We start from the raw sequence: 27,568 nt of genomic DNA, 5'->3' as shown, positions 1-27,568 counted from the left end.
CAGCATCAGCAAACAGGAACCGGCTGCGGGGCTCGTTTATCCGCGTCTTAAAAAACGACGAGCGCTTCCTAGCCCGGATTTCCTCCTCAGGCCGTGAAACCCGCGCCGAGGCTGCGCACTCTGCGCGGGGCGGGGGGTCATGGGCGCACGGGGCGCGCAGGGGCCGCGGGCAGCGCTGAGCGCGCGCGCAGGGGCCGCGCAGGGGCCGCGGGCAGCGCGGGGCCCGCCCGGCCGCGCGCACGGGGCGCGCACGGGGCCCGCGCACCTGCCGGGCCGCGCAGGGGCGGAGGCTGCAGCGCGGCGGCTCCGCGGGCCCCGCGCGGCCGCGCCCCCCGCGGGGCGGAGCCGGCAGCGGGGCCGGGGCCGCGGCCGGGAGCGGAGGCGCCGCCGCCGCCGGGAGCTGCGCGGTGAGTGCGGGGCGCGCGCGGGGCCGGGCCGGGCCGGGCCGGGCCGGCGGGTTCTCCCCGGGCCGCGGCGGCGGCTCCGGGGGCGGCAGCGGAGCGGAGCGGCCCCGGCGCTGCCCCCGGCCCCGCTGCGGTCACGGCGCGGAGTTTGGGGAACTCCGGGCACCCCCGCGCGCATCGCCGGGCAGCGCCTCGGTACCGCGCTCGGGTCCTTGCTCGGGCGGGATGCGGCGCCCGCCGCGCGGTGCGTTAGTCCGACCTTATCTGAACGCATCTGACAACGGGGCTGTAATGACTCCGTTAAGACACTTTGCTCTGCTGGAGGGCTGGCTTGCGTGCTGAAGTGCACATTTGCCTCATTTCTGCAGGGGACAGTCACACAGCTGCCAAGAAACCCAAGACCCGAATGTCTTGCATTTGCCCACGGGGATGTTTTGCTTATTGCACTTAAAATTCTTTCCCTTTTGACATTACTCAGGTGTGTGTGGGGGAAATACTTGAGCTGACATAAACCCATGGGTTTATGGTTCATAATTCCTGGGATGTGTGGGCTTTCCCTGGGAGATGGTGAAGGTCTTTCACGGAGAGAGTCTCCTTCAGATACATGCAGAGAAGGCTGCCGTGGCCAGTACCTTCAGCTCTGGCATTCGGGAGGGCTTTCGGGAGGGCTGCTGGTGAGAAAACCAAGTTCATGCTTTTTAGCATCAGTTCCTTATGCAGCAAGGTCTCCTCTCCACCCGAGAGCTCTGCACAAGGAGGAGGATGTTCCAAACTACAGAGCGGTGAAACTTTTCTTCCCCCCACGAACTGCCCAGGAAAGCACCAAGTTTGCCAACCTGAAAGAGGCTTTTTCCTTGGAGCCGTCCCGCATTCCTGCACGGCTGCCCGGGAGCCTCCAGCGCAGCCGGGCTCGCCTGCCCTCGCTGTCACCTTGACCCAGCCTCCCTGGGCACGGGCGGCCTGAGCCTTGTCATTAACGCTAAGTGCTTTTTCACAGATGGAAGGGCCGAGTGTTGTTGTTGCCGAAAACCGAGTGGCTCTTTCAATGTGGAGCAGAGTTTAATGCGGAGGGAGATTGTGTTCATTGTAAAAGACTTAACTTATTAAATCCGGAATGCAAGGAATACCTTTTATTTATGATTTTCCCTTGTTTAATCTCCGTAGTAGAGGTTTGATCAAAAATTGCGGATGGTGGTGTAAATTCTTTCACTGGCTCATTTTTAAGAGATTTGTATCAGGTCCTGAGGTGTCTTTTGGAAAAATTACTTGTTTTTCTTCTGACTGAAAAACATAAATGAGTATTTCCTAAGAAAAATAAGGTTCTTATCCTAAGGTTATTAAGAACTTTGGGTGCATTTGATGGAATACTGAGATACTACTGTTTTTCTTTCTCTCCTACCAAGACTGTATGTCCCGATTGCTCGTTTCTAACAATGTCGTGTTGTCCAGTCCTTGGGTGCTGGAGAAGTGACTCTGTGTGACTGTGCTGGTACCACTTGTACCAGCTCCCCGGCGTCTGTGTCGCATTGTATCGTTTCTGCGGCCACTTTGTTGGAACGTTATTTTTACTTGGTTTAATAATTTATAAAATGCCTATTGCCTCTAGGCACATTTCATCCAGCAAGAACAAAAACATCAACCGGTGTTTACTGGAATACTGGTTGCATAGACAGAAGTTAACAAATAAAGAAGCCTTTGTGAATGGGGGGTGTCTCATTTTAATCTTATATAAACCCATGAAAGTATAGGGTTTGTGCTAAAGGTCTTCTGAGGATGTTACTCCTTTTGTATCTTCATCCTTACAAACAAAGCTTGTCCTCATGTGACAAAGTGGGGTTTGGACTGTGGCCCTCCTTAAGACAATTTTGGGTCTGATTCTCCATTTTTTGCTTTTATCTGTCTGTCTGACTTCAGTTTGGCAGCTGTTCATTTTTTTACGGTTGTGAAACAAGGTTAAAATAATAAAATTAGGTCCTATATCTGTACAGAATTAATTCTTGGGTTTAAAAGAGGTCAATCTCTCCTTTTTGGGGAAAAAAATGATCCTGTCAAATGCAATATGCCAAATTCTCTGCCAGGTACTTAAGAACCACTATTTTGAATCACTCGTTTAGCTGGAGGATGGAATTGCCCTATAGTTCATCTTGTCTCATTTGAAATAGCTAAATGATGATTCGGTGACCTCAGTTGGCAAATTATATCACTAACTAATTAGCGTAAGCGCTCAGAAAGAAAATCTTGCCCGGTATCAAGCTCACCGACGTTATTCGTCACTTGAAAAACCTTTGCTGCCCCAGGTAATGTTTGCTTTGTGTCGGACACTTCTAGACTTTTATCATAGCGCTGGTAGCTGGATGGAGGGAATTCTCTCCGTTATGGTGCCTGCTGCTCCTGCCCTGCTCGTCTCCAGGAGCTTCCCGCTGGGTGGGCGCTGCCTCCCGGCGAAGCGGGGACATCCTCACGTTTCGGGCTCTCTTGGTCCTCCCCTTCCCTTCCTCGTCGCAGCATGAAGGGTCTGGGAGCCCCAGCAGGGCAGGGGGTGCCTGAGGCTTCCCCGGCACCTCTGCTGAGTCCCTGCCAGCTGGGCAGGCTGGTGGCCTGGGGATGGCATCGGTGGGACTTGCTGGTGGCTGCGCTAGAAGAGGAACTGGGGGACAGCTGGTTCTGCTGGTACTCGTGGCCAGCCCCACCTCGGCTCTCGTTTGCTTATTGAGAATAGTTTGAGGCTGGTTCCTTCTGTGCTGGGCACACTGTAACTGAGGGCTGAAATGCAGTGCAGGTGTAGAAGCATCCAGACATCCCTCACTGCCTCGAGAGCCGTGGGAGCCCTGGGGTTGTGTGAAAGGGGTCAGCTGTTGGCTTTTTGCGAGGCTGCTAGTCAAGCTACACCACCTCCTAGGATGGCCTTGCCAGCTGGCTCATCCTTCAGGGATGTTTAAAGAGGCTTATCGCAATCTTACTAGAAATCTGTCGTCTTCTATTAATCTCCTTGTCTGTCTTCCTGTGCGTCCCGCGTGCTCCTGCGCTCGCTCGTGCAGGCAGCGCCGTTCCTGCCGGCGCCGGCTGTGCCCCGCGCCGCGGTGCGCCTTTGCCTGCACGTGGGCGCTGCTCGCTGCCCAACGTTTTGTCCTTTCAATATGCATAGACACATCAAGAGACACGCATATTTTTATAAAGCGAGGCTCTTAAAATGAGAGCAGAGCCTGTGCACTGTGCTGGATGGGGTAGAGGGGTGTGTGGGGCACAGTATCTGCATGGAAATTGGCCTCCAGGAATGAGCAAAGGCTGCAGGACGGAGTGTCAAACTTTGGGAGAGGAAGAGAGGAGACAAGTGAACGCTGGAGCCCAAGTTTCCTGGCAGAACTGGAAGTATTCATCAGTGAGAGCCTGTTGATGGCGGAGGTGACCTGAGGTTGTGTTCGTCCATTTTCAGCAGGGAACTGGCACCGCTGGCGCATGGTGGTGGCCCAGGCCTCCCTGTCCTGCCACCACGTGGCTGCTGGCCCGTGCGGTGCCGTTCACGGCCAGTCTGTCACTGCGGGAGGTGGAAGCGGCAGCGGGTGCAGGAGTCTGAACTGTGCAGCGGCCCTCAGCACTGCTGCTAGCTGGGCAAATATTGCTCTCAGAGCAATGCATTTCTTCCTGACGGACCTTCTGCTCACAAGTCTCGCAAATGCGCATAGATACTGTGGTCAACAGAGCCACAGGAGCAGCCAGAAAATAAAAAGATTAGTTCTAGGGCCACTAGGCTATGAAGGGAACAAACGTGACGTGGTTTGACGTGGATGAGGCGAGCGGTGCCATTGCTAGCTCAGGAGGTGCAGGTCGGAGTCTGGCACACGGAGCCCTTGGCAAAGGGGCCTTGGCTGTCCCTGCTCCTAGAGCAGCATCCAAGCAGTGATGCGGGGTACCAGGGATGCTGCGGGGCAGGTGAGGAGTTCGTGCCTTCCCCTCTGCTCTCACTGCGATGCTCTTGCTCTTGCACGGCTCCATGTTATGTGCCTCCCTTGAGTATTGCTAGTTGGCAGGGAAAATTATGTTTTTTTTTTTTTTTTTCCCAAGCATACATAGCTGACTGCATCTCATGGGAGCTGGTTGAAAGGCCCTAGAAAGGCAGCTTGGCATTAGTGCTTTATAGCTTTCCGTGATTCCAGTAGCAGCAGGACAAAACAATAAGTGCAGTTGTCGGGTGCGTTTTTCTGTTTGCATTTGTAACCGCTTGATAGGGCTGTGATTAACGATGCCAAATAGAAGTTTAATAAATGGTAGATTCAAATAAACCTCAAACAAAAATGGCTTTCATGAGAAGGCTTTAGCTTCCGTGCAAGGTACACGTTGTAGGTTTAATGTGTTGCTGTTTGCTTTATAGCTCTCTGGGTGTTGCATGGGCTATTGCTGTGTTTTCCTAAGAGGCAGCAGAACCTGGAGTTGGTCTGTGTGTGTCAGTAATATGAATAGCTGTGGTGCAGCAGCTCTGGTAGAACAGGTAGGTGGGCAGACCCTCCTGGAGCTGATTTTGTTGTTGCAGCTGTTTTTTTACCTCCTGGTTTAGGTTAAGATAATACTTCTGATTCTGGACTGTCACGTCTGTGTCCTGGAGACCACTGTGTCCCCATGCCCAGGATCTAATTAAAGATACGCTAAAAGTGGCAGGCCAGATACCATGGCCTTGCAGATCAAAACCATTGGCCTAGTCTATTTTTGAAGTGAATTAAACTAGAAAAAGGTACTGTCACTCTAGACTAAGAGGCCACCTGGGGAGTTAACCCAGAATAGTTGTTCTGCTTTGAATTCACACCCCATCTCCTTTCAGAATAACTTTTCTTGCCACATATGCAAGCTCTATATGCACAGAGTACAGGGCATGGTGTAAACCTGATCACCCAACAGAGGTCAGAAAATATTTTATTTTTCCTGTAGATTTCTCTGCGCTGCCTCCTGCCAATCAGCCCAACTCTGTGACTGTGGATGCTTTTCAGCTTGGCCCTGTGTCTTGCTCTTTCCCCTGCAGAGATCTGCACTCCCTTTCCACCCTGAGCTCTCCGCTTTGCTTTGGGAACCCTGAGTGCCCTCCCTTGACATGGGTCCAGTCTTTGCATTGGAGCAGGAGTCTGGAGCACTCTCCTCCTCTCAGGTCCACAAAAACAGAGTGTCAGGACCCCTTGTTGAGCTGGATGGGACCTTATCACCTGTCCCTGGTCAGTCAGTTTGAGCGCTAGGTGAGAACAAGCATCAGGTGCGTGACCTGGAGCTGAGCCGTGCAGGGGTGGCTGGTGTAGATGATTTGCAGCATGGACTGACCTGCTGCCTTGGCCCTGCGGCGGCTCCGAGGAGTGGGGGATATTGGCATGATGTTTGGAGCTCTGCAGAAACACTGTGCTGTTATAGTGCTCCTTCGTATTTGTCAAGCTCAAATTAAATGTATATAATTTTAACATCTCATGATTCTTTGGGGGCTGACTCATGGTTTTTGGCCTGAATGAATCATAGCTCTTGAACTCCGTTGCTAACTTCATTATGCAACAATTATAGGTCTGGAAATGCCACCCTGCGTACACACAAACAAGCAAGCTGCAATTTCCCCCTCCTTTCCTCTCAGCCTGTGTTGCCAAGAGAGCTCCCATGTGAATCTGCTCATTAGCCCTTGTCCCCCCTGTAGGGAAGGGGTCCACACAGTACCCTACATCTTGACACGTTACCCTTGAGCTGGAAGGGGTAGAGCTGGAAGGTTTGGTGTTTTGGGAAGCGAAGGGAGGGATCAGCCTAGGAGGGAGGGTTGGTGCTGCACAGCTTTGCTCTCCTGTGCCTATTGCCTTAATTTGGTCCCATCGGCTACATGTGATGTCACGGAATAGCCATGGCAGCCTCTCATGACCTGTATGGGGACACCCCAAGCATCGGGCATCGCTCTGCAGTGGCTCCACACGGCAATATTGGACATTGGCAGTGTTACACAGACAAAATTTCTGCTTAGTCACTTGCTAAACCCCTCAAAGGTTGAATACACAGTGAAGGTGAAAGACCAAAGATACCCGGAGTCCTGTGGGTTATCTAGGTGCTTCACTGGCTGTGAAGTGTCTAGTTACATCCATCAGCATTTTCTGCACTTCATGGTGCTAAGCAGAGATTTGGGGGGTTGCATGGGACTTGTTTTTTCATTACTGATGCCTCGAGTAAGAGTTCAGGTTGTGTGATATTAAGGGGGCTTTGTACTGGATGGGCTCTGCTTGCTGGCTTGCTTAGCCCGCCAAAGGCGCTGCTGACAGCGGTACAAAAGGGCCATCTCCACCGTCTGCCAAGTCAGATTTTTGGCTTTAAGCTGCCCCCACTACCTGGATTTGACTTTCACTATCAAAGCACTAATTTTTCTGCCATCCCAGTGAAGCTGCTTCTTAGAGCTAAAGTATTTTGTTGAGGAGCTTACAGAATGGCAGGGTAGATATTTGTGCCCAGAAGGTCCTCCCAAAAGAGTCCCTCATTGCCTCTTGCCCTGATGAGCAACTCTCAGCTGGGGTTGGGGCCGTTCGTCTCAGTACCTTGGGAAGAGCCTCTTGCCTGGGCGAGTCCACATCTTGGCACATCCTGGCATGGCTCTCCGAGACGGCAGAGCACAAGGCTACCTAAGCCTCGTATTTATGGGTGACTAGGAGAGAGACCTTGTCTCTACTTGGCCAGTGCCAAGGAAGCCCTAGTATTTGTGATCAAAGAAGTGGCAAAGGCAGGGTAAGACCTAGAGAGACAAGGGGGAAAAGCAATACCAGCCATTTCAGTCTTGTGTTGGTAGTCAAGTTAAGATGAAGTATCTAAACCATATTCTCAAAACTAATAAATTGGAGATAGTTGATGAATTTGAGTATAAGGGTGACTACATTGTCAGACCAGTGAGTCAAGCTAACATCCCATCTCTGAATGTGACCCGGAGTAGATGCAGAAAACACAGAAAGTAGGGCATGTATAGTGACGTATGGGTTGATAGCTGAGCCTAAAAATAAGGTACTTTAGAAATATCAAATCTGCCTTGCTTGCAAGGCAGAGACAGACTGCTCTGAGTGTGTGGTTTAAGACTGAAGCTGGTGATGTTAGCTGCAGAAAGCCATGTTTTGTTTAAGCCTGGTGGTGTTCATCAAAGATAAGTTACTCTGAAGCTGTGCTTGGATGGAGGTAGAAGGTAGGTTGTGGTCAGCGGAGACTCTTTTCCCCAGTAAAGTCCAGCAGGCAGCTGCTGATCTGCTCTTTAAGGATTCTTTGTCCCCACCGAGTATTATGATTGCACTTTTTTGAAGGAGCACTCGAAACCATTCCTGCAGGCTCAAGGGAGAGCAGTCCAGACCGTTTCGCAGCAGTAACAGTGCCTGGAGATGCTGATCTCTGATACCGTTGCTGCACACAGCCTGGTGCTGTGTGGCTCAAAGCCTCTTCCACCGATTGCCTCTTGAAACCTTTCCCATTCCTGGGAGCAGGAGCTCGGCTACACGCGCTGCAGCCCAGCAGTGGTGTCAGCTCGGGCACGTCGCTGCACCGACCCCATGGCCAGGCCCTCCAGTAACAGAAGATGCTGCTGGTCGGCACACTGGAGGGAAGTCTGACCATCTGTGCTCTCGGTCTGTTGCTGTCTGATCAGCATCCTCGGGATAAGAAGGGCCCCCTTCTTACCTGCTGGTGGTTGACCTTGACCTGGAAAAGGTAGGTACACAAGCGGATAAATTTCAGAGATTCTGGTTGGTGGAGGGGACAGCAGGGAATGGAGGGGCCGCGTGTGTGTGGTTTCACACTGGAATGAGGAAGGCATTGAAGAGTTCACCAGGGCATAAGGGCAACTCCTTAGATGATAAATCCAGACGTTGAAGCTTGATGGAGCAAAACTCCCTGCGCTGTTGCATGGATAATTCATTTTTCTCAAAGTCTCACCTCTTTAATCTCCCAGCAAAGCCACAGGACACCCTGCTGACTGTCCTCCCTCTGCACACCAGTGGCAGATGGATAAAACTCTCCTGAAGAGACATATGGGCTTTGTGACAAGTTCAGGATGGGTCAGTAGGGCCCTTTTCATGTTGTCTGTTTAAATTCTTTGAGGTTTATCAAAATGCTTATAGATATATTCAACAGTGTCTCTAAGCATTCAAGTTGAAGACATTTTATTTATAATTACTAAATACAGTTGCTTTTTAAAAATAATAAGCCAGATGATTGGGTAGAGCAGCCTTTCTCAAATCTCCCGCAGAATCAATATTCCCCTGTCTGAGGTGTAACAGAAGCTTCCAGATCGTTTCAGTCGTATCCAGACCAACCATAGAAGTAGCTAAAAGCTCCACGTTGCTGCCAGCACGTCGTGTTTCTCTAACCCTTTCTCCTCATGGCACGCTGACTGGTATGTGTAACTGCCTGTGTGTCTGGACGTTCAAAGAGGTGGTTCTGCCCTTGGTGACTTTGGTCTCGTGGCTTGGGGCAGAGTCCCTGGTGCTAACGGGCTCCTTGATGCTGCCTCCTGCCGTCTCACCTCGCCAAGGTGCCTCCTCTTCTCTGTGCTGATGCATCCCCCTGTCCTTCCTGCACCTTTGCAGCTGGTAGCCGCATTGCTGCGTGCTAGGTCTAGCCGTGAAGCCGTTGCTTTCTCCCAGCGTCAGCGCTGGTGCAGGGGGCCCCACCGTGACCGTGTGTTCCCAGAGGTGACGCTGTGCCCGTGTCACCTCAGCGCGAGTGCAGCATGCACTGCCCCTTCCTCCCCTACACTGCTCTTTGTGGAGGCTTTATGGGATGCTGCTGTTGTGGCTGAAGGTGCCCTGAAGTTAAAGCAGAAGGAGCAAGGCAGGACTCCTGGTGGTAGAAACAGCTGGGAAATGGAGAAGAAAAAGTGAGCTCAGTCCCTCTGGACTGTAATTCCTGCAGGCAATGCTTGTGTCCCCAGGCACATCTGGGAGCTGTGTAGCACTAGTGTTTGCATAGGCACCTGGGGGAAATGGGACCCTCAATTTAGTGCCACCTCTTTGCAGTGCCCGTATCCCCCGGGAGAGCGATGCCGTCTGCCCTGCGCACGGCGCTAGCGGGGGGCCTGCACAAACCCGGCCACCGCGGGTTCCCAGCATTGGCATGGCCTGAGGTACCCTGGAAACTGTAAGTGGAAAAAAAGTTTGCTTATCTGGCTTGTTTCTGTGCCAGAGAAGGGCTGCTCCCGGTGTTTTTTCCATGGGCCAAAATGGCTTTAAACAATGGAAGGATTTTTGTCAGCAAGACTCGTGTGCAAACCAAGGGGGCAGGCGCTTAGCCCTTAAGGAAGGGTGTGGGCTTTTGTAAAGTGTCCTGGGAGTCTGCTAAAATGACAGAAAATGTTTATCTGAATCTTATTTAAAGTCTATTTTGGGGGGAAATTATTGTTTTTCCAATTGCTGAGCTCCAAATGGAGGAGGAAGAGGGATCCGGGTTTGGAACACTGCATGCATCTGCCTGTGGGCACTGCTGATTTAAAAATAAATGAATAACACTCCCCCAAATCGGAAGCTTTAACCAAAAAGACAAATAAAAGCAGGTAATATCACTGTCATGGACGGGGTGGGCTGATTTCCCTGCAGGTGTCTGCGTTGCAACCCACACTCAGATATAATGTGCTGTGGAAAAATAAATGGAAAGCTGAATCGGAGACTTATGCCCTCAATTAATTTTTGTTCCACATAATCGGAGCTGGTACATGGTTTTCCTTCAATATTTAACTGCCTGGCTCAGAGGAAGGGCCTGCACATGAGCGGGTGAGGGGAAGCCAGCTTTTCAGTCCATGTTTGCACCAAAATCCAGTTCTGATCTTTCCATTTTGCCTAAGGGCAGGGATCCTGCTGCTCGTCTGATGCTAGAGATAAATTTTCATAGCAGATGCTTTTTTGGGGGGAGAGCAAATGGGAGAAGGGAGTGGTTTGTAATGAATCCTTGAAGGAAAAAAATTTCCTTGTCTTCAGCATCATCTTCTCCAGAGCCTTATGGTGCTGTCCTTGAGCTCATGTGCTTGGTTTTTGTGGGCGAGTGCCTGTCACCTGGTACAGCAGCAACCAAGAACAGGGGTCGGGAGGAGGATTTGCTCCTTGTTTCAAGTGAAATCCTAATGTAACAAAAAAGGAAGCAGTGCAATTAGTGCTTGGTCTCTGCAGTTTTGCGACTCTTCAATAGAGTTTTTCCCTTTTGCATTGAAAAGGGATGAGTTGTTTTGATGCATAGTTCAAAATTGAGCCCTACACTTGGTTTCTGATTCAAACTGTTCAGAATCGCCACGAGGCTTTCGAGCTCGATGCTCCTCTCGGGATGCAGAGTGGCAAGCTGGTCGCCACGAGCACAGCGTGTTTGCACTGGTTGCTGACGTGGAAGAAAAGACAAACTGAGATTTTGTACTCGAAAAGCAGAAGGATACCTGGCATCTGATCCTGCATTTCTGGAGGAATAATTCCTACAGGTGCCTGCATACTCATCCAGGTGTACCTGGTTACTGATTTGGAGCTAATCCTCCTATGAAATGTCACAGCTGAAGGAGTCTGCTCTGACTGTGGAAGTGGGGGGATGTGTGTGGGAAGGGATCTTAACTCTCCCTCCTTGGAAACCTGACTCTCTATATAAGATGCTACGGAATGGAAGTGAGCTGTTGCAGCTCACTGGATAGGGAGAACCCCCGAACTTCTAATGAACATTAAAAAAGTACATACAGAACTCTCAGTAAATATAGTTCAATGGAGAAAAGTAGCAGTCTTGAGAGAGAGAGATGCTGAACACTGGCCAAAAAAAAAAAAAGGAGCTTTTGCCCTACTTAGTTTCTAGATTGAGGTGTTTTAAAGTGTGCTTTGCTCCTCCTGCCTTGCAGTGTCACAAGGGCTTACGGAACAGCTTCGGAGGAGAATCCCATGAAGGCAGGTGAGTTTTGTATATTAACACTAGCATTTGGTGGGGTTTGGACTAGCTGTCGTGCTCTGTCCTGCTCCTAAATCGTGCATGCAAGCGGTGCCTGGGTGCACGTCCTGCTGCAGAGCCCTCGTGAGCGCCGTGGTGGCCGCGTGCAGCACCCACGGGCGCTGCTGCTCTCGCCGGGACCCTGCTCCGTGGCCTGCGTGTGTTTGTCTGGAAATGGCCCCCGGATTTGTTGTGGTTGTCACCGAGGTGCCACTGGATAGAGCAGCGTGTTTACAGCCACGCTCGCGTGGGGGAGGACTGTTTGGCACGGAAAGACTTTTCTAAGGAAGCAAAGAAAGTAAGTCCTGGTTGAAATAGCGAGAGGAGAAAGAATGAGTATTGTGTCATGTTAAGCGCTTACAGGAAATATATAGTGAAAATACTAAGGGGCTTTCTTGAAGCAGCTGCCAATACTGTTAAGAGTGAAACAGTGGGGAGGAGAAAAGAATGAGGCACTTAAAATTTTCTATTACCATCATCAGTTCAGAAGAGGTTTTTTGACTTGCTGTTTTCACTTTTTTCCTTCTTGCTTGTATTTCATTTCCACTGCTGGGAAAGAGCTCAGTGGATGGAGAGAGATTATCTGCAGCTAGAGATAAAACGCCCAAACCAAAATGTCCTGGATGCTCTGGGGAACAGTTTAGCCTTAAATTTTGATGTTTCCATTAAACTAGGAAAATGATTTGCACTGATGCCCCTTCACTACCAAATCTACCTTTGCGTCAAGCACCACTGTAACCTCCTCTGTTGCTGACTGGTAAAGCAGCATCTTCGCTTTAAAGATAATTGGGGCACAGAGTAAGTTACTCACTTTGCATGCAAGAGAGCTATGGGAAAGACAAGAATCTCTCCCAAAACTCCCAAGTTCTAATGGGATCTCGTACCCAGAGGACTTCTATGCCCTCGCTTCTTTGCAACGCGACACAGTGTGTAGGAGTTGTGCTCCCTCAGGGTCTTGGGTGATTTTTTTCTTTTTTTTTTTTTTGTCCCCTTTCTAAATAATGTGTCCTGCCATTCTCACCCTTTTTTTTCTGTGGTGTTGAATGAGGACTATCTAAAGGGCTTCAGGAGTCCTGAGTTAGGAAAGGAGCTGCTTGCTTCTAAAATGCCAGTTAAACCATGCAGCAACAATTCTCATAGTCTGCTTTCCTCAGCGTGGCTCACTGGGGATGCTCGAGGGCTTTGCAGTGCGGTGCAAGAAAAATTTGTTCCTGAAAGCAGTAGCTGGAGCTCGGAGCGGCGCTGCGGGATGAGCAGGGCTCGCTGCCGTCTCGTGCCCGAGCACAGGACGGGAGATGATCACCCCAGGATGGTTCCTGTAGCTCTTGTGGTGCTTTTGCTGCCTGAGCTCAGGCAAGTGGCCTTGTTTGCTTCCATGCTCCCGTTTATGGATCCCCCGACCTCCTGAGAGGGGTTAGCTGTGCTGTTATCGTGAAAGCGCTGGCTAGGTGTTTGTTGAGCCGTTGCTCAATGTGTTGCCTTGAGCTGTGTGCAAGGTGTGACCATCTCGAGACGCAGTCTCCTGAGGGCAGTGTTGCTGTTGGCCCTGACATCCCAGAATGGGCAGTAGCTGGTGCCCAGCTGTGCTACAGTCATCTGGGTAACAGTGGTAATACCACCCATCCAGCCATGACATTAGAGAAATGTCAGTTTCAGTAAACCAAAGAACATCTTTCGTGGCTCTAGGAAACATTGCGTTTTGAACTGCCTACCATTGCAACCTTTTACTGCAGGGGCATCTTTTTTTTTCCCTTTCTTTGAAATTTGTTGGAAATCTGTAGCCTTGGAGAGGAAAACATCAATGTTGTGAAGCCAGAATTGCTTGGAGAGGCAGTCCTGTCTTTGGGGAAGCTCGAGGTGCTTTGTGTTCCTCTCCTCAGTCTACTCTGATGTGGGGTCTTCGTTGGTAGCTGATCCTCCTTCTTTGTCACTTGGAAGAGCTGATGGCTGGGTCCTCTTACCGGGGTGTAAGACTGCAACAGTAAGTTGTTAGGTGGTAAAACTTGGCATGCTATCAGTGTTAAAGATGCTCTAATGAAACACTTGTCCAAGGGGCAGGAGGTTAGGGAAGCCATGCTGTAGTAAGGAAAGCACCGTGGGCTTCAAGCTCTGGTTTTCCGAAGGAGGCCTCCTGTCTTGGTGCACCCTGTACTGATAAGGAAACTCTTGGTTCCAAGCAGGAATTGCTGTTTACTTCTCCTATCATTAGGAGAGCGGAGAGCTTTGATTTCCTATCTTCCTGAAGGCATCACAGACCGGTGCAGAGAACGGCCTACAAGACCTTGGCCAGACAGTGCCTGTCTTGGCAAACCTGACAGCGCTTCCGTGCTCGGCACTGACACGGTTCAGGGGATGACTGAGCACTTGCTTCTCCGGGGAGAGTGTTGGGTGGCTCGGGAGCTGCTGCTTGGGTCCAAGGGCATCACTCATCACTGGCATCAGCAGGCAGGGCTGGTGGCACGGTGCACAGTTTAGTCAACTGGTTCCCTCCAGTGATTCGGTACGTTGTCACTTCACAGAATCAGGATCTCTTCTGGTAACACAAGTGAGTAACCACTGTCCCAAAATAGTTCTTTGATCTTGGTTAGGCAAATCTTATATCAAGGTGCAGTAAAGTGTACAGGAAATGCATACTTTTTTTTTCCCCCCTAAATGCTTGTTTGCTAATATCTGTATACCCTTCGTAGGGAGTGAATTTTGACACTGTTGAAACAGACCCTCTTCTGCTGGTGCACTCTGGTGATGACACAAGTGCAGTACAATAGTGTCTCCTTTGTTATGGCCCCTGAAATAGACCATTATTGTCCCCATTGTGTTCTTATGTGGCTCACAGGATGTGCTCTGCACCTCTCGAAAACAGAACTGCTGAGCTCATGGAAACTGATGTGAATCAAGCGTGAGGAGCAGTGCTTTTCTCTTTCCTTAAATAAAACAAAAACCAAACCGTGATGCCTTGCAAACCACAGACACCCACACAGCTAACTTCTGTGCTGCTCTGCAGGTAAACAAATGCTTGGGCCTATAACTGCTATGATTAGAGTGACCAGTTTGTGCTATGATAAGTTGATGCCCCATATTTTTGGGGAACAGTGAAGAAACTAGGTCATCTGAAAACAAGCAGCTGGAGTGATGGAGTCAATGTCTTCATGAGCCTCTGGGGAATTTGCTGGGAGAGTTATACCCAAGTGAGGGAGAAATTCACCTGTGCCCTTCTGGGAGAACCCTCTGATCTTTTGGACCTTTGTCTATTAGTTGATTTGTGGATACGCTGGTTCTCAGGTGGTCAAGAATGAGCTGATTTGCCTGTGAGCAGAAGGCATCTGTGTTCGTGGAGCTCCTGTCCTCCATTCACTCCCCTCATCAGGCTGCTGACCTCTCCCTGGCCATGCTGCTGGAGAACAAGGTGTATTCAGGAGGGATAAAATGTGGACAAGCAGAGCAAACCACACTTCTTCCCCTTCCCTCATGATTCACGGTGTCCTGTGGTGCTTTCCAAGGTGCGCTCCTAATTCCATGAAGAAAGCTTGCTGCTTTTCTTGGGTAAACAGGGAAGCACTGAAGTATGGTTTATTTGCCTTAGTAAGCATGCAGAATTTGGCCCTTATTTCTACGTCAGGTGTATTTTGAAAAATATTTGTTCATCTTTCAGCAAACAATGGTAAAAGTGCCTGGAAAGGGAGCTGGGTGGGAGCGCTGTGTGTGGAATGCCGAGAGGCATTTCCTGCCCTTATCTCCAGCCATTTGAGGTATTGTAAATGGGGCTGCAGTGTGTGTTACGGGAACAAAGATCGCCAAAAAAGATACTTTCTAAAGAATGTTTGCAAGGGGCAGGATTCATATCATACAGAGCAGAGTTCACTAGAACTGGTAAGGAGTTTTCCAGCAAAAATGCCTGTGTTTGAAAAATGCGTCTGTACCGAAACAAAAGCTTTCTGGAAGAGGGCTGTGTTTAGGCAGCTCCTATTAGAAGAGTTTCGTGGATCCAGGATGAATTCTGACTCATGAAAGATGAGGGGTAGATAAGCAACCACCCAGGAGTCCTCTATGGGACTGTCCTTCACGCTGCAGAACCACCATAGCACGATGCTAGTGTCGTCTTTTTCCTGTTGCACATTAATATCTTGAATTGATATTTTCCATCTCAGGCAAGTATTTATATTACTAGACTGGTAGTTTAGGGGCAAGTTTCTTTCTTATGAAAAACTTTGCAAAGATTTGGGTGAAACTGAAATGTTTTGCTTGAAATCTGAAGTTCTCGTAGGACAGAAACAGCATTTTGAGTTTCTCTCTTTTTTTTTTTTTAATTTTTTGTTCCTGTCTATTCTGAAACTCTCTAAATAAGGTTTGCAGGTGCCACTAAATCTACCCCTGGCTTTCTGCTAGCCCCTTGGCTGAACAATGCAGCTGCGGGCATTGCCTAGGACCTGCCTGTGCGCATTGCCTGCCTTGGTGGGTTTGTTTGCAGTTCTCAAACCAATTATCTTGCGGAGGAAACGACACGTCTCGCTGACGGGCTGCCAAGATGTTTGTAAGTCAGGTCAAAGCCTTGCGGAAGGTCTGCAGCAGTGCAGGAGCAGGGTGGACGTGTCGGTCTTGCAGAACGCGCCGGGATGCCGTGGGCTCCAGCGCTTGCGTGGGTGTTTGCCCAGAAGCGCTCGCCCTGCTCGCAGCGCTTTGCTTGCTGGGGAGGCCTCGCACCGCGGCGTTTCCTGGCTTGTCTCAGTGGGGTTGAGCTTTGCTATCTAACCAGATCTCTCACCCATCTCTACTTCTGTTTTGCAGCTATTTTTTCCTGCAGACACTTTGCATCTTTTCACTTGCAAGACTGTTACTTTCTCTCTTTTGGGGTAGGAGAGTTGGGGAAGGAGTGACTCACTTTTCACTGTCACATGGGAGGGGTTCAGGTGTCCACAAATAGTTAAGCTCCCCATGGCCTCCTGTCCCCATCCACTTTTTATTTTTCAAGCTGGCTGAACCATCAGATCTCTCATTTTATGAGTTTATTTGCAACTTGCCTTAATTTAATAGGCAGGGTGACCTTGCCATTTGATGTGCTGTACAGTCCTGTGTTTGGAACAGATTCATTCAATCTGCTGGTAACATTGACGTTATTTCAGGTCCATCTTTTCTCTTGGTCTGCTCCCTAAATGCGGAGGAGAAATGATTAAGTGGCTGTGTGTATGTGTCTCAGTTGATAGTGGGCAGTGCTGTTCGTTGGGCTTTGATGTGATGGTCCCACTGGGTCCTGTGATTTAGCTGTGCTGATGGGGTCCTTGCAGTGCCAGGAGGAGCTAATGAGTGGTTAAGAGAAAGTCTGGAGGGAAAAGAGAAATGAACACAAACCCCAATATCCTTAAGTAGCTGAGGTAGTTTAAGTGTTAATAATGCTTCTGTAAGAGCCGTATCCCCTGTGGCAAAAGCCCTCAGCTCGAGTTGTGGTAAGAAGGTGCTGATGTGTGAAGCAGCCGAGAGCAGATGATGCTCTTGTTAGATAGAACTCATCAGAGAGCAATAACAACCCCGCGTGGGCCTCAGCATAGGCTGGGTAACCTCACAAGACTCCGGCTTATGATTTATTTAGCTGGAGCAGCCTTGCCTGGTGTCTGTGGCACTGGGCTGATTCACTGCCCGTGGTTTTCCTTTCCTCCTGGCTCATACCAGGACAGTGCGAGCCAGGTACTCTCATACCTTATCTTCTCATACCTTGTGTTCTCCTCTGCTTTGGGATTTGCTGCTTGGACTGAAACGCTTTGTTGAGGGCACTCCCAGTGCAGTGCAGCTCTGGGTAGATGTTGGGCACCCCTGCAAGAGGAGGGGGCAATATTATGTGGGAAGGGGCCAGCTGATGGGCAGGATATATGTCTCAGCACATGAATCTCTCCTAAGCCATCTCTGGAATGATCTCAGATATACAGATCTCTGTTTGATAGCTCACAAGGGTTTTCTCTGTCCATAAATGAGAGCTCTACCTTGAGCTGTAGCTGTGAATAAACTGTGTGCTATGACTTAATCAAGAAGGTTTCACATGAAGGAGTGGGTGTTTGGAGCAGATGAGAGGTGGAATTACAAAGGCCAGTGAGAAGAACAAAGCAATTAAAGTGCAATCAAATGATCTTTCTTTCGAGATGGTAGGTGTTGCCTGTTGAGTTTTCCAGTGGGCTGATCTTCACTGCTTCTCTGCATGGGAGGCTAAGACTTGGTCCCTCACACTTTGATTGTCATTGCAGGGCTCCACCATCTTCTCTCCAGACGCTGCCATGGACTGTTCACAGCTCGGCCCCATGATGCTGGTATAGCACCAGGCAGCTGCAAACCAGAGGGCCTCCTGCAGGACATCATTTCTAGCTGGGGTGTCCTTCAACTCCCTTCTCGGCTGAAGCGATGGATGCCCACGTGGATCTCCTGACGGAGCTTCAGCTGCTGGATAAGGTGCCCACCTTGGAGAGGCTGCGGGCAGCCCAGAAACGGAGGGCTCAGCAGCTGAAGAAGTGGGCGCAGTATGAGAAGGAGATGCAACACAAGAAGCGGAAGCATGAGAAGAAGAGAAGTGCTGTGAACAGAAAGAAAGTATCTTTTGAAGCCAGTGTTGCTCTGCTGGAAGCTTCTCTGAGAAATGACTTGGAGGAAGGTAGGGTTCTTGCATCTGGCAGTTGCTTGGCTCTTCATGATGTCTGTGTAGCTCTTTAGTGGTACAGAGGCATCTCTGCTGACAACCATATGTCACCCATAACATGGTGTTGGTCTCTAAAGGGCTGCCATCACCAACACGGCCATGGGGCTGAGGTGCTGAAGCCCTTACACCAGCACTATCTAGACTAACCTCAAAAGTGGGTGCACAAGTGGCAGAGATTATGACCAGTGTTTGGGTAGAGGGAGACTTTTCCTCTTTTTTCATTTTCACACTTTCCACTTGCATAAGATATGATTTCTTCCCCTTCTGGGGGTGATTATTTTAATGTATTCTAAAAGTCTGTCACAGAGCCTTACACATCAGAGTAAATCCCTGCAGCTTCCCATCATAGAGGATGGAGTTAGAGATGCTTGAATATATGAGTTTTTTTTTCCATAGAAAATGCTGAAAATCATTGCTTTGTTTAATGTTCTACATAGAAAAGAAAACCCAAAATTGTTTGGAAAATGGTTTAATTGCACCATTTCCAAGTGAATCAAAATGCTTTGCTTTTGCTTAAGAAACTGAATGGTAAAAGAGTCAAAAAGTCAGTCCTCATTAGTCTCAGCAAAACGCTGGGGAAAACCAACAGGCCCTGGGGAGCTGGGCCTTGGATAATGATTGGAAATAGCTGCATTGAGCTCTGGTGCCAGGGCTCCCAGCGGCACTTCTGGCAGACCTGGAGGGCTTCTCAGTCCTGTAGAAAGGACCCTTGAAACTGGCCTTTGTTAGTCTTCCAAATGAGATAATTGGGGTTTTGTCCTTACAACAGCCACTAGAATTCTCCTTGTGATTTTTATGAATGAAATCCAGGGAGAAAAACTCTGTTTCTTTTATGAGCAGTCGTCTCTGAGCACTGCTGAGCAGCTCAGGTCTGTGGGCCTCCTGGAAGGAGGCAGTGAGCTCTGAGCTGCCTTCCCCAAGACTGTAAAGCAAATCTGCAGCAGAGCTGGGAAGAGAACTTGAGTTGCCTGTTCTCCCAGTCTGCTGCTCTAAGCACTGAGTGACCATATGCTTTCCCATTCCTGAGGCTATCTACAAGTGATGAAAATTCACATGCCTTCCCTCTTTTTAAATGTTTTGGGTTTTAACAGCAAACTTGCCAGGTAACCACTAACCCAGTCACAGGCACTACTACCCTTAACATCCCTGTCAAGAGAGTTTCCTGGCTGGGTTAAATCTGCTAAGACAAATGCTCTCAGAGAGATAACTACATCCCTCGTTTTCTAGGGGAGACCTGGAGCAGCCTTTGAGGTTGCTGTTCTGGCAGGCAGCAAGCTCAGTGTGATCAGCTCCAGCCCTTGGGATGGCACAAAGAACCAATGAGGTTCCCTGGCCTCTGCTTAGAGAGTGCTGGGTGGGAGGGAAGACCTCTTGTCTTGTAGGGAATCTCCCCGAGTTGCCCGTCTCTAAGAAAGCTTCTTATGCACCATAACTTGTCCTCAGCTCCCATCAGGGCCTGTTTTCCATCTGTATGGAAATGGAGTGCTCCTGCGGTGGGCTGTTCCTGTCAAGGTGATGCGTTACGCGCGGCTGTGCAATGTTTTGCCAATCCATGCTTTGTGCCTGCGCTTTTATGTGCATTGGTGGCCTCGCTGTGGGAGAGCCCAATGTGATAATGCCGATGGGACTGAGCCTTTATTTGTATTTTCTTTGCTTTAACAGTTGCTCCCAGCTCTTTGCTCTACTGAACTTGCATTTCTCACTCTTTAATTGTTCTAGGCTTCTTGGAAAGCCCTAACAGTGAAGCCAGCTAGAGTCATGCTGTGAAACTGTATCTGTTAGAAGTGGCTGAGATGACAGATTGACTTGCGTCGCCTGTGTCTGTGCTGACAGATACCTGGCTTGGGGCAGGCAGCTTTGGGGTAAGGTTTAAAGCATGCCCACCTTTAGGTGACACATCAGAAAGCCGGGGCGGGTGATGAATATTTCATCATACGCCTCTGCGTGCAGTGTGGGCGCTTCTGCTCGATGCCCACGCACGGGGATGCAATGGGGCCAGCTCTTCTGCTGGAGGCTGGGCTTCCCAGTCCTGCTTTTTTCACTTGCTGACCTTGGATCTGTTTAGGGTGGTCAGTCTGGAAATCAGGAAGATTTCTTGCTGTCTGTCTCATGAGAAGCACTTCTTTAACTGAGGGTGGCGTGCCAGTGAAATAGGTGTTTGCAAGCACGGCACCGTGGTGGCAGTTGTGCACCCCGCAAGCGCAGTTGAAGTGTGTTGGGTGAGGGTATTAGTGTGGCAGCTTCAGCAAACCTCGCACCACGTGCCCGCATCGACACCGCGCGGGTCGGGGTGAGAGGGGAGCTTGGAGGAGCTCCAACCTGCCTCTTCCGCTCTTGTACGGAAGGCCTGTGGCTGCAGATCTCTCTTGGTGCAGTAACCGTGTTGCCTCTGGCTGAGCCCACGTAGCAGGTTTTAGGTTTTCATTATCAGTTCCTCTTCCTGATGCAGTATCAGCTAAACCAAACGTGATAAGGGCGCTCCACTGCTTGGTGGAAAAACAGCCACGCTCTGTGCGGTCCCCAGCTAGTGGTGAGAGCAGGGGGAGGACTGGAGAGGGGATCGGATCCCCAGTGCAACAGTTGCTTCCCCTGGATAGCTGAATTGTTCAGATGCTGCAAATATTTAGACTCCATGAGTTTGTGTTCCCTTAAATTAAGTCCTAAAAATAGTGTGTGGCCAGGTTCTGGCACTGCTCTGTCCCTCTGTGCTGTCTGGCTGGGGGTAGGGGAAGGAGGATCAGAAGCAAACCAAGATGTCAGATCAGTAAAATGACTTGCCAAATGCCCTAGGCCAAAATAAGCAAACGCGTGGCCTTTTAGCAGTCCCAGGTGCTTATTTTAGCTGATGAGTCATCTTTTGTTTCCACGTGGGAAGTGGGAAGGGCGGAGAAATAAAAATGATTAAAAAATTGAGAAGTTGGTGTGCGGAAAGTTGAAGACCTGCGGGTGCGTGCAGTTAGCGCTGGTTATCTCCAAGTTACCTCTGAGCAGGTGTTTAATTTCTATTCTTTGCTGCTTTTTTGGGATTTTTTTTTTGAGCTTGTCATTTCCCAAGTGGTATGAAGAGGATGACGGCAGGCACTGTGGAATAGAATTAAGGAAGCCAAAGCGAAGCTGTTTATTGAGTTGGCCTTTTGGCAGGAAGATGTGCTGTGCCATGGGTGCCATGGGAGGGTGACAGAGCACTGGAACAGGCTGCCCAGAGAGGTTGTGGAGTCTCCTTCTCTGGAGATCTTCAAAACCCGCTTGGATGCAGTCCTGTGCCACGTGCTCTAGGTGACCCTGCGTATGCAGGGGGGTTGGACTAGATGATCTCTAGAGGTCCCTTCCAACCCTAAGCATTCTATGATTCTATGATTCTATGGCTTGGCCTCCCCACGGAAGGGGTGGGCAGAGCCCTATAGGATGGAGCTGACTGAACACAAAATCCCACACTGTCCTTTGGAGAAGCATTCAGGATGCACAAGGGTTCCTCCCTTCCCCCAGTATCTTTCACTGGTGTCACTGAAATAGTGGCACTTGTTTTGCTCCACTCTCAAAATCAAATGTCTGCTCAGAGGCATTTATTTGGAAATTTGGAGAGGCTGAAAGACAGAGCAGGCGAGAAAAGAAGCCCTTGTGGAGCTGCTGGATTTGGGCAGCCACTGCCACCATGGGGATGTCTTCAGGCCCGGCCCTGCTGTGTAAGGCATGAGCCACAGCGAGCAGCCACGCTCTGAAGCCATCAGTGAGGCAGTGGATGCAGGTCAGCGTGAGGTGGTCAGTGTCTCTAGTGACGGCGACTTGGAGGGGAACTAGTCAGTAAAGGGCCCTTCAGGTTCTGTGTGGAGATGCCACATCATGAGGGGAGAGGGCTCACACAAGGCATGAACGTTTTGGGAAAGGGGACTTCTTTGCAGAGTTTGAAGTCCAGATCTACTCCCGAATCCCTGGGCGCCTGGACACCTCACAGGCTTCCTGGGCAAGATGTGAGAGAGGGATGTGCTGGGGCAGTGGCACCTCAGAAGCCCCCTGCTCCTCACTCGCCTCTTCTGCCACTGAGCTGTCAAAAAAGGCGGCCTTTGGAAACACCAACTGCTATTAAAAGCTGGCTCGGCTGGTTTCTGACAGCAGCAGGCTAGGGGAGCGAGCTGCAAACACGTTCCTGGCAGATGTGAACCGACAGGGACGCTTGTGAGAGACGGCTGGTGGGCAGCTCGGCCCGCGGGCGGCGAGCCCTCGGCTGCAGCACCCTCCCAGACCTCTGCCTCAGGAAGCTGCTTCGTTACATGGTGAAGGACAGCTCGCCAGCCAGAGCTTGGCAGGCGGGATGGCCTCTGCTTGCCCTAGGGAAAAGGCCGAGCTCTGCGGGTGTTGGCGCTCGCTGCTGCCACAGGAGCGTGTTCGCCCCCTGGTTGTGGTCTGACCTGGGTGTGGGGGAGCGATGGCGTGGAGTGTGATGGAGGAGGCAGACAGCAGGGAGACCTGGGGATGAGCTCCTCAGGCACGTGTGGTGGCCGGAGCGCGAGAAGAGGGATGCAGGAGGAAAGACGAGGAAAATGAACATTGACAGCTCTGTCCTTGTCATGAGATGCATCGACTGTGTGACGAGAGTGGCTGCATGCGTGGGATGAGGAAGCCGGTAAGGAGAAATCCAGCAGGTGAGAGGAGGCAGGATGCCCCTCGATGCCTGCGCTATTCCAACCCGAAACCTCTGCAAAAACCAGCTGCGTTCCCACGGGGTGTTCAGGTGGCTGGTCACCGTGTCCCAGCTGTGCTCAACATCTGACTCCGCTGTGGATTTGCTGAAGCTGTTCCCTCTTAACAGGCAAATTTCACAGTGGTTCAAGACAGAAAACTGTTAATAGCTGTGCAGTTGTGGGCTTAGTAAGGAAAAGATGAGAGCAGGGCTATGAAGGGGAGGATAGTCTGTCCAACAGCAGCTTCTGAAGTGTTCCTAGCGAATAACAGTGTCGTGGCTGGCTGTTTTAACAACTGCACAGGGGAACTGTGATGCTTTGCAAGCTACTTAGCTGACTGCCAAGAAATGGAAGGGGCTGCTGAGGGTTGGGACCGCAGGGCAGTCCTGTGTGCGCTGGGTGCGGAGGGCAGTGGGGCCTGCGCTCGCAGCCTGGGAAAGGTGAGCCATGGCGGCAGGGCTGTCGGATCCATCTCTTTCTACATCGCTGAACTCCTGTAAAAGCAGCCCCATGGAGCTGGGCAAGAAGCTGACATTCTGCGAATTGAAAAAAGAAGTCCCCCAGGTGGGTAGAACAGCTCCCTGTAAAGACGTGTGGCATTTGCTGCCTGGAGCTGTGCTTCGCTCCCCTGGCCTCTTTGCGCAGTTTTTCCACTTGAATGACAAGAATTGGAGATGTTCGAGTTAGTTACGGGGCAAGCTGAGTTCCTTTCAGTAAACCAACTGAGAAATAAAGCCCCCTAAGGATAAATTCACCTTCTACGGTGCTGAAAGTGCCCTGGTTTCTCCAGTTCTCAAACGAGAACGGTGTTCCCGGAGGCCGCCTCTGCCTTCCCTAGCCGAGGCTCCTAGCAAGCGTCACCACATGGTCCTCTTGCCTCTTCAGTTTCCACCTTCTGGTGTTTTATTCTGTAAGTAAAACTTTATCAGAGTCAGAAGGTTATGTAAGGCGGTGTTCCTGGAGACTTTTAAGCATGCAAGCCCTAATGGCTTGTGTGAGCCAGCGGGCAAACAAAAGCTCACGTATGTTTGTTTGAAACCTCTTGCGGGTGAGCGCTTGCACCGATCCCATCGGAGCTGGTATCCAGCAAAGCGGCTCCAGCTTGTAGAACGGCTGATGATAGCTTTGGTTGTGCTCATTCCTTCAACCCTTCCACTGCTTTTCCCTGATCCCATCCAGGGGAAGCTGAGACAAGATTTAACCATGTGGAGATTTGCCTGGGGAGGGTGCAAGTGTTGCAGTGCTTATTCACGTAAATACATCCCCTGTGTCCCCTTCATGTCCCCCTTGAATCTCCCTGTGAGCATGGTGCACAGCCGTCCCCAGGCAGCTCCCTTCCCTGCCTCTGCTCTTTGCACCGTTGGAGAATAAATCCAACCTCATCCTTTCCAAAGGCACTTTAAAAGAGGCCCTAATTAGTGTCTATAAATTGCTTTCAGTAACCTTTCCAAGCTGATGTGATGTGTTCCCTTGTTACTAAAAACCTTTTATGAGGTGTCTTAATTCTCCACCTGGGTTATTAGTCTCCTGAAGCTTTTTACATGGTGTTCCTGTGCGCTGTCCAACTCCGTGAGCAAGTGTGGTGATCTGTCTGAGAAGGTTTTCCTCCTGCATTTTGTGGCCTTTGAAGGGCCCTCAAATCCATTTCGTTCGCAGCAGCCTGAGTGAATATCTGTGTATTTGGGGAATAACTCAAGTCATAAAAGAAAGGTTTCTGTTCAATGCCCAGCATGAGTTTTATGCTCCATAGGTGGGGGAATGAAATCTGTTCTCTTCAAGAACCTGCGAGTGGAGCTCTTGGCAATGATGAATTTTGTTAATTTTGTTAATGGTGGCTGAGATGCATCCCCGAAACAGATTCACATATTTGGCCACATATAGTTTGGCTTTTTTTTATTTTTATTTTTTCCCCCCACGCAGTCTGTGTCTGATACCAATGTGGGTAGCTAACATATGGCAAATAACTAGATGGCATCTGGGAACACAGGCAATATTGAATATACAACTTGCTCTGTTGTCATAACAAGTAAATATATACATATATATATATGTATTTTTACTTCCTAGAATTTTAAACAATAGAGAAAATAATTTCTATTTCCTGTTCCAGAAAAGCTTGAAAGAATCTTGGTTGTCTGTTCTGCCGGTGCCAGCTGCTTTGTTCCCGGAGCAGGAGTGCTGTGCTTGGAGGACGTGAATTGAGAAATGGACGCTTTCTGTAATTACAGAGCAAAAATTCATTATCTTTCGAGTTGCAAAGTTCACAGTAAGGCTCTTAGCACAAGGAGTCTTTCTTCTGCTCCCAGTGCTTTGCTTTCCTTGACTAAAACAAGAACTGAAAATATACCCTTGAATGTGCTCTGTCCTTGTGAAGAAAGAGTAGTATTGGGATCCTAGCTAGATATTTTTAATCCCAATTAAAAAACGCTTAATTTCCTCAGGCCCTGCTGCCCATCCATGGTCCCTGGCTCTGTCTTTCCCTTGGAACTTGGTGTGTGCATGGACACAGATCACGTAACGGAAATAGGTTTCAGTTTTGTACAAAGTTCTACGCTTTGCACTACTACTTAACACAGGATTCAACTGACTTGTGCCTCTTGATAAGGAAGGTCTGTGGATTCGTGGTGTTTTAATTTAAAGGGGGATTGTCCCATGGCTGTTACCAATCCCAGATTTTGCTTCTCACTGAAAGTAGTTGAAATCACTTAATCTGCTTCAAAATATTAGCTACAATGTGTTTCGGAGCTTCTCTTCTCGCTTGCATATAGGAATTTGGCTTTCTACACACAGGTCTAATTTATAAAGCATGCTGAAAAGTTGTGTTTTCTGGCAGTGGATTGCTTTTAGTCTGCCTTAGCTGCAGTTCCTGCGTATCAGGGGTGTTGCTGCAAGCAGGATTGCACAGAGCTGTGTTGAAAATCGGCATGACCATGATATGATGTTCCCTGGTGCCCGGCCAGCGCAGCCCCTGTGTAACCACTGCCAGTAGAGCTGTCCCAGCAACATGCAGCTCAAAGCGGCGCCAATGAAGAGTTGCCATCACTAGAGGCAACATCTCTGGTGCTGGCCTGTGGCCCCTGCACACCCAAGAGATGCAGGAGATCGTCTCCGAAGTTCCTCTGGGTTATTGGTATCTTTGGTGGTCGCCTCTTATTGCACCTGGAGGTAGGGAATATTCGCTTTCTGAAGGAAATCCAGACACTACAGAGTGAAGGCTGAAACTCCTACGGCCCTGCCTGGAAGGGGCGGCAGGTAGGATTTGTAAGGTCACCATCTGCTCTGCAAGCTCTACTCAGCCAAGTCGCGGCGGGGAGAGCCAGGCCCCAGCGCCGCCTTCGCTGGGGACGCCTGGTTTTGTCGGCTAAGGCAGATTAGTGATGGGACCTTAGTTCAGCTAGGTGCTCGGGGGATGTTCACTCGTGCAGCAAGGTGCTAAATCCCTCATGTTTAACCTCCCAGTCCTCTATCCTAGCTGGTCTGCTTCTAATGACGCTGACACAGCCTGCGGCTGGTGCTTATTTTTCTGCTACCTACAGGCTGCCAAATGGACTCCAGATCTGAACCTGGCAGCCAGTGACTTCCTGGGCTGTTTTCCCTTGTGATTTCCCAGGTCAGGGGTGAATAGGTGACACACACTGAGGCCCTGCAGTGAAGTGATGGCCACTGAGGGTGATCAAGCCAAACACAGCAGTGTGTGTTTGGCCGTCCGTTGGGTAGGATGGCACCGTGGAAAGCTGATACTCTAGCACGGCCATGCTCCAGGGGCTGTGACACGGCCTTTCTTGCAGTCAATGTGTTTCTCGCCTGCCTGGCTGCCATCCAGGTGTGTGATGTTTCCTGAGCTCAGATAACTGCATGTTTTGTCCCCCTCCAATAAAGAGAAACAATAGAACATGAGTAACAGCTCGTCAGGGACCTCCGCACTCTCCTGCATAATGAGCAGCAGCAGCAGCCCTGGATGCAGCCTCAGCTGCCCCGGTGCGGGCGGTGAGCTCCAAGGGCCGGGCCTCGTTGCAGAGCCGTGCTGTGGTCCCTAGCCCGGGTCTAGGCATGGCCATGAGCTCCAAGGGCCAGGCCTCGCTGCGGAGCCGTGCTGTGGTCCCTAGCCCGGGTCTAGGCATGGCTGTGAGCTCCGAGGGCCGGGCCTCGCTGCGGAGCCGTGCTGTGGTCCCTAGCCCGGGTCTAGGCACAGCCGTGAGCTCCGAGGGCCAGGCCTCGCTGCGGAGCCGTGCTGTGGTCCCTAGCCCGGGTCTAGGCATGGCTGTGAGCTCCGAGGGCCAGGCCTCGCTGCGGAGCCGTGCTGTGGTCCCTAGCCCGGGTCTAGGCATGGCCATGAGCTCCGAGGGCCGGGCCTCGCTGCGGAGCCGTGCTGTGGTACCTAGCCCAGGTCTAGGCATGGCCATGAGCTCTGAGGGCCGGGCCTCGCTGCGGAGCCGTGCTGTGGTACCTAGCCCAGGTCTAGGCATGGCCGTGAGCTCTGAGGGCCGGGCCTCGCTGCAGAGCCGTGCTGTGGTCCCTAGCCCGGGTCTAGGCACGGCCGTGAGCTCTGAGGGCCGGGCCTCGCTGCGGAGCCGTGCTGTGGTACCTAGCCCAGGTCTAGGCATGGCCGTGAGCTCCGAGGGCCAGGCCTCGCTGCGGAGCCGTGCTGTGGTCCCTAGCCCGGGTCTAGGCATGGCCATGAGCTCCGAGGGCCGGGCCTCGCTGCAGAGCCGTGCTGTGGTACCTCGCCCGGGTCCGGGCACGTCCGTACTGCGCTGGCTGGAGCTCGCGGTGCCGCGCAGCACGTGTGCAGCTCCTCCTCGGGAACTGCTGCGGGCGGCATTGCGTTCTGGTGGTGGAGCCGCCGCGGCAGCGCGGAGCTGTGCTGGACCCTGGTGTGCTGCAAAGCTCCA

The 27,568-nt window shown here is 50.7% G+C and overlaps 1 protein-coding gene across 1 annotated transcript in view; it reads left to right on the top strand.

The window, feature by feature from the left end:
• Positions 1–383: 383 nt before the first annotated feature.
• PPP1R16B (protein phosphatase 1 regulatory subunit 16B) overlaps positions 384–27,568 on the top strand; it is a 53,509-nt gene continuing 26,324 nt past the window's right edge. The window contains exons 1-2 of the mRNA XM_088538733.1: positions 384–407; positions 17,552–17,952. Of these exons, the coding sequence (XP_088394859.1) occupies positions 17,706–17,952 (247 nt within the window). The 5' untranslated portion in view covers positions 384–407; positions 17,552–17,705. The remainder of the gene's footprint in view (positions 408–17,551; positions 17,953–27,568) is intronic.

Source organism: Tinamus guttatus, unplaced genomic scaffold (assembly GCF_059628265.1).
Source record: "Tinamus guttatus ecotype Peru unplaced genomic scaffold, ASM5962826v1 Tinamus_guttatus_pri_ptg001150l, whole genome shotgun sequence".
NCBI lineage: Eukaryota > Metazoa > Chordata > Aves > Tinamiformes > Tinamidae > Tinamus > Tinamus guttatus.
This window is presented reverse-complemented; position numbering and strand designations above follow the sequence as displayed.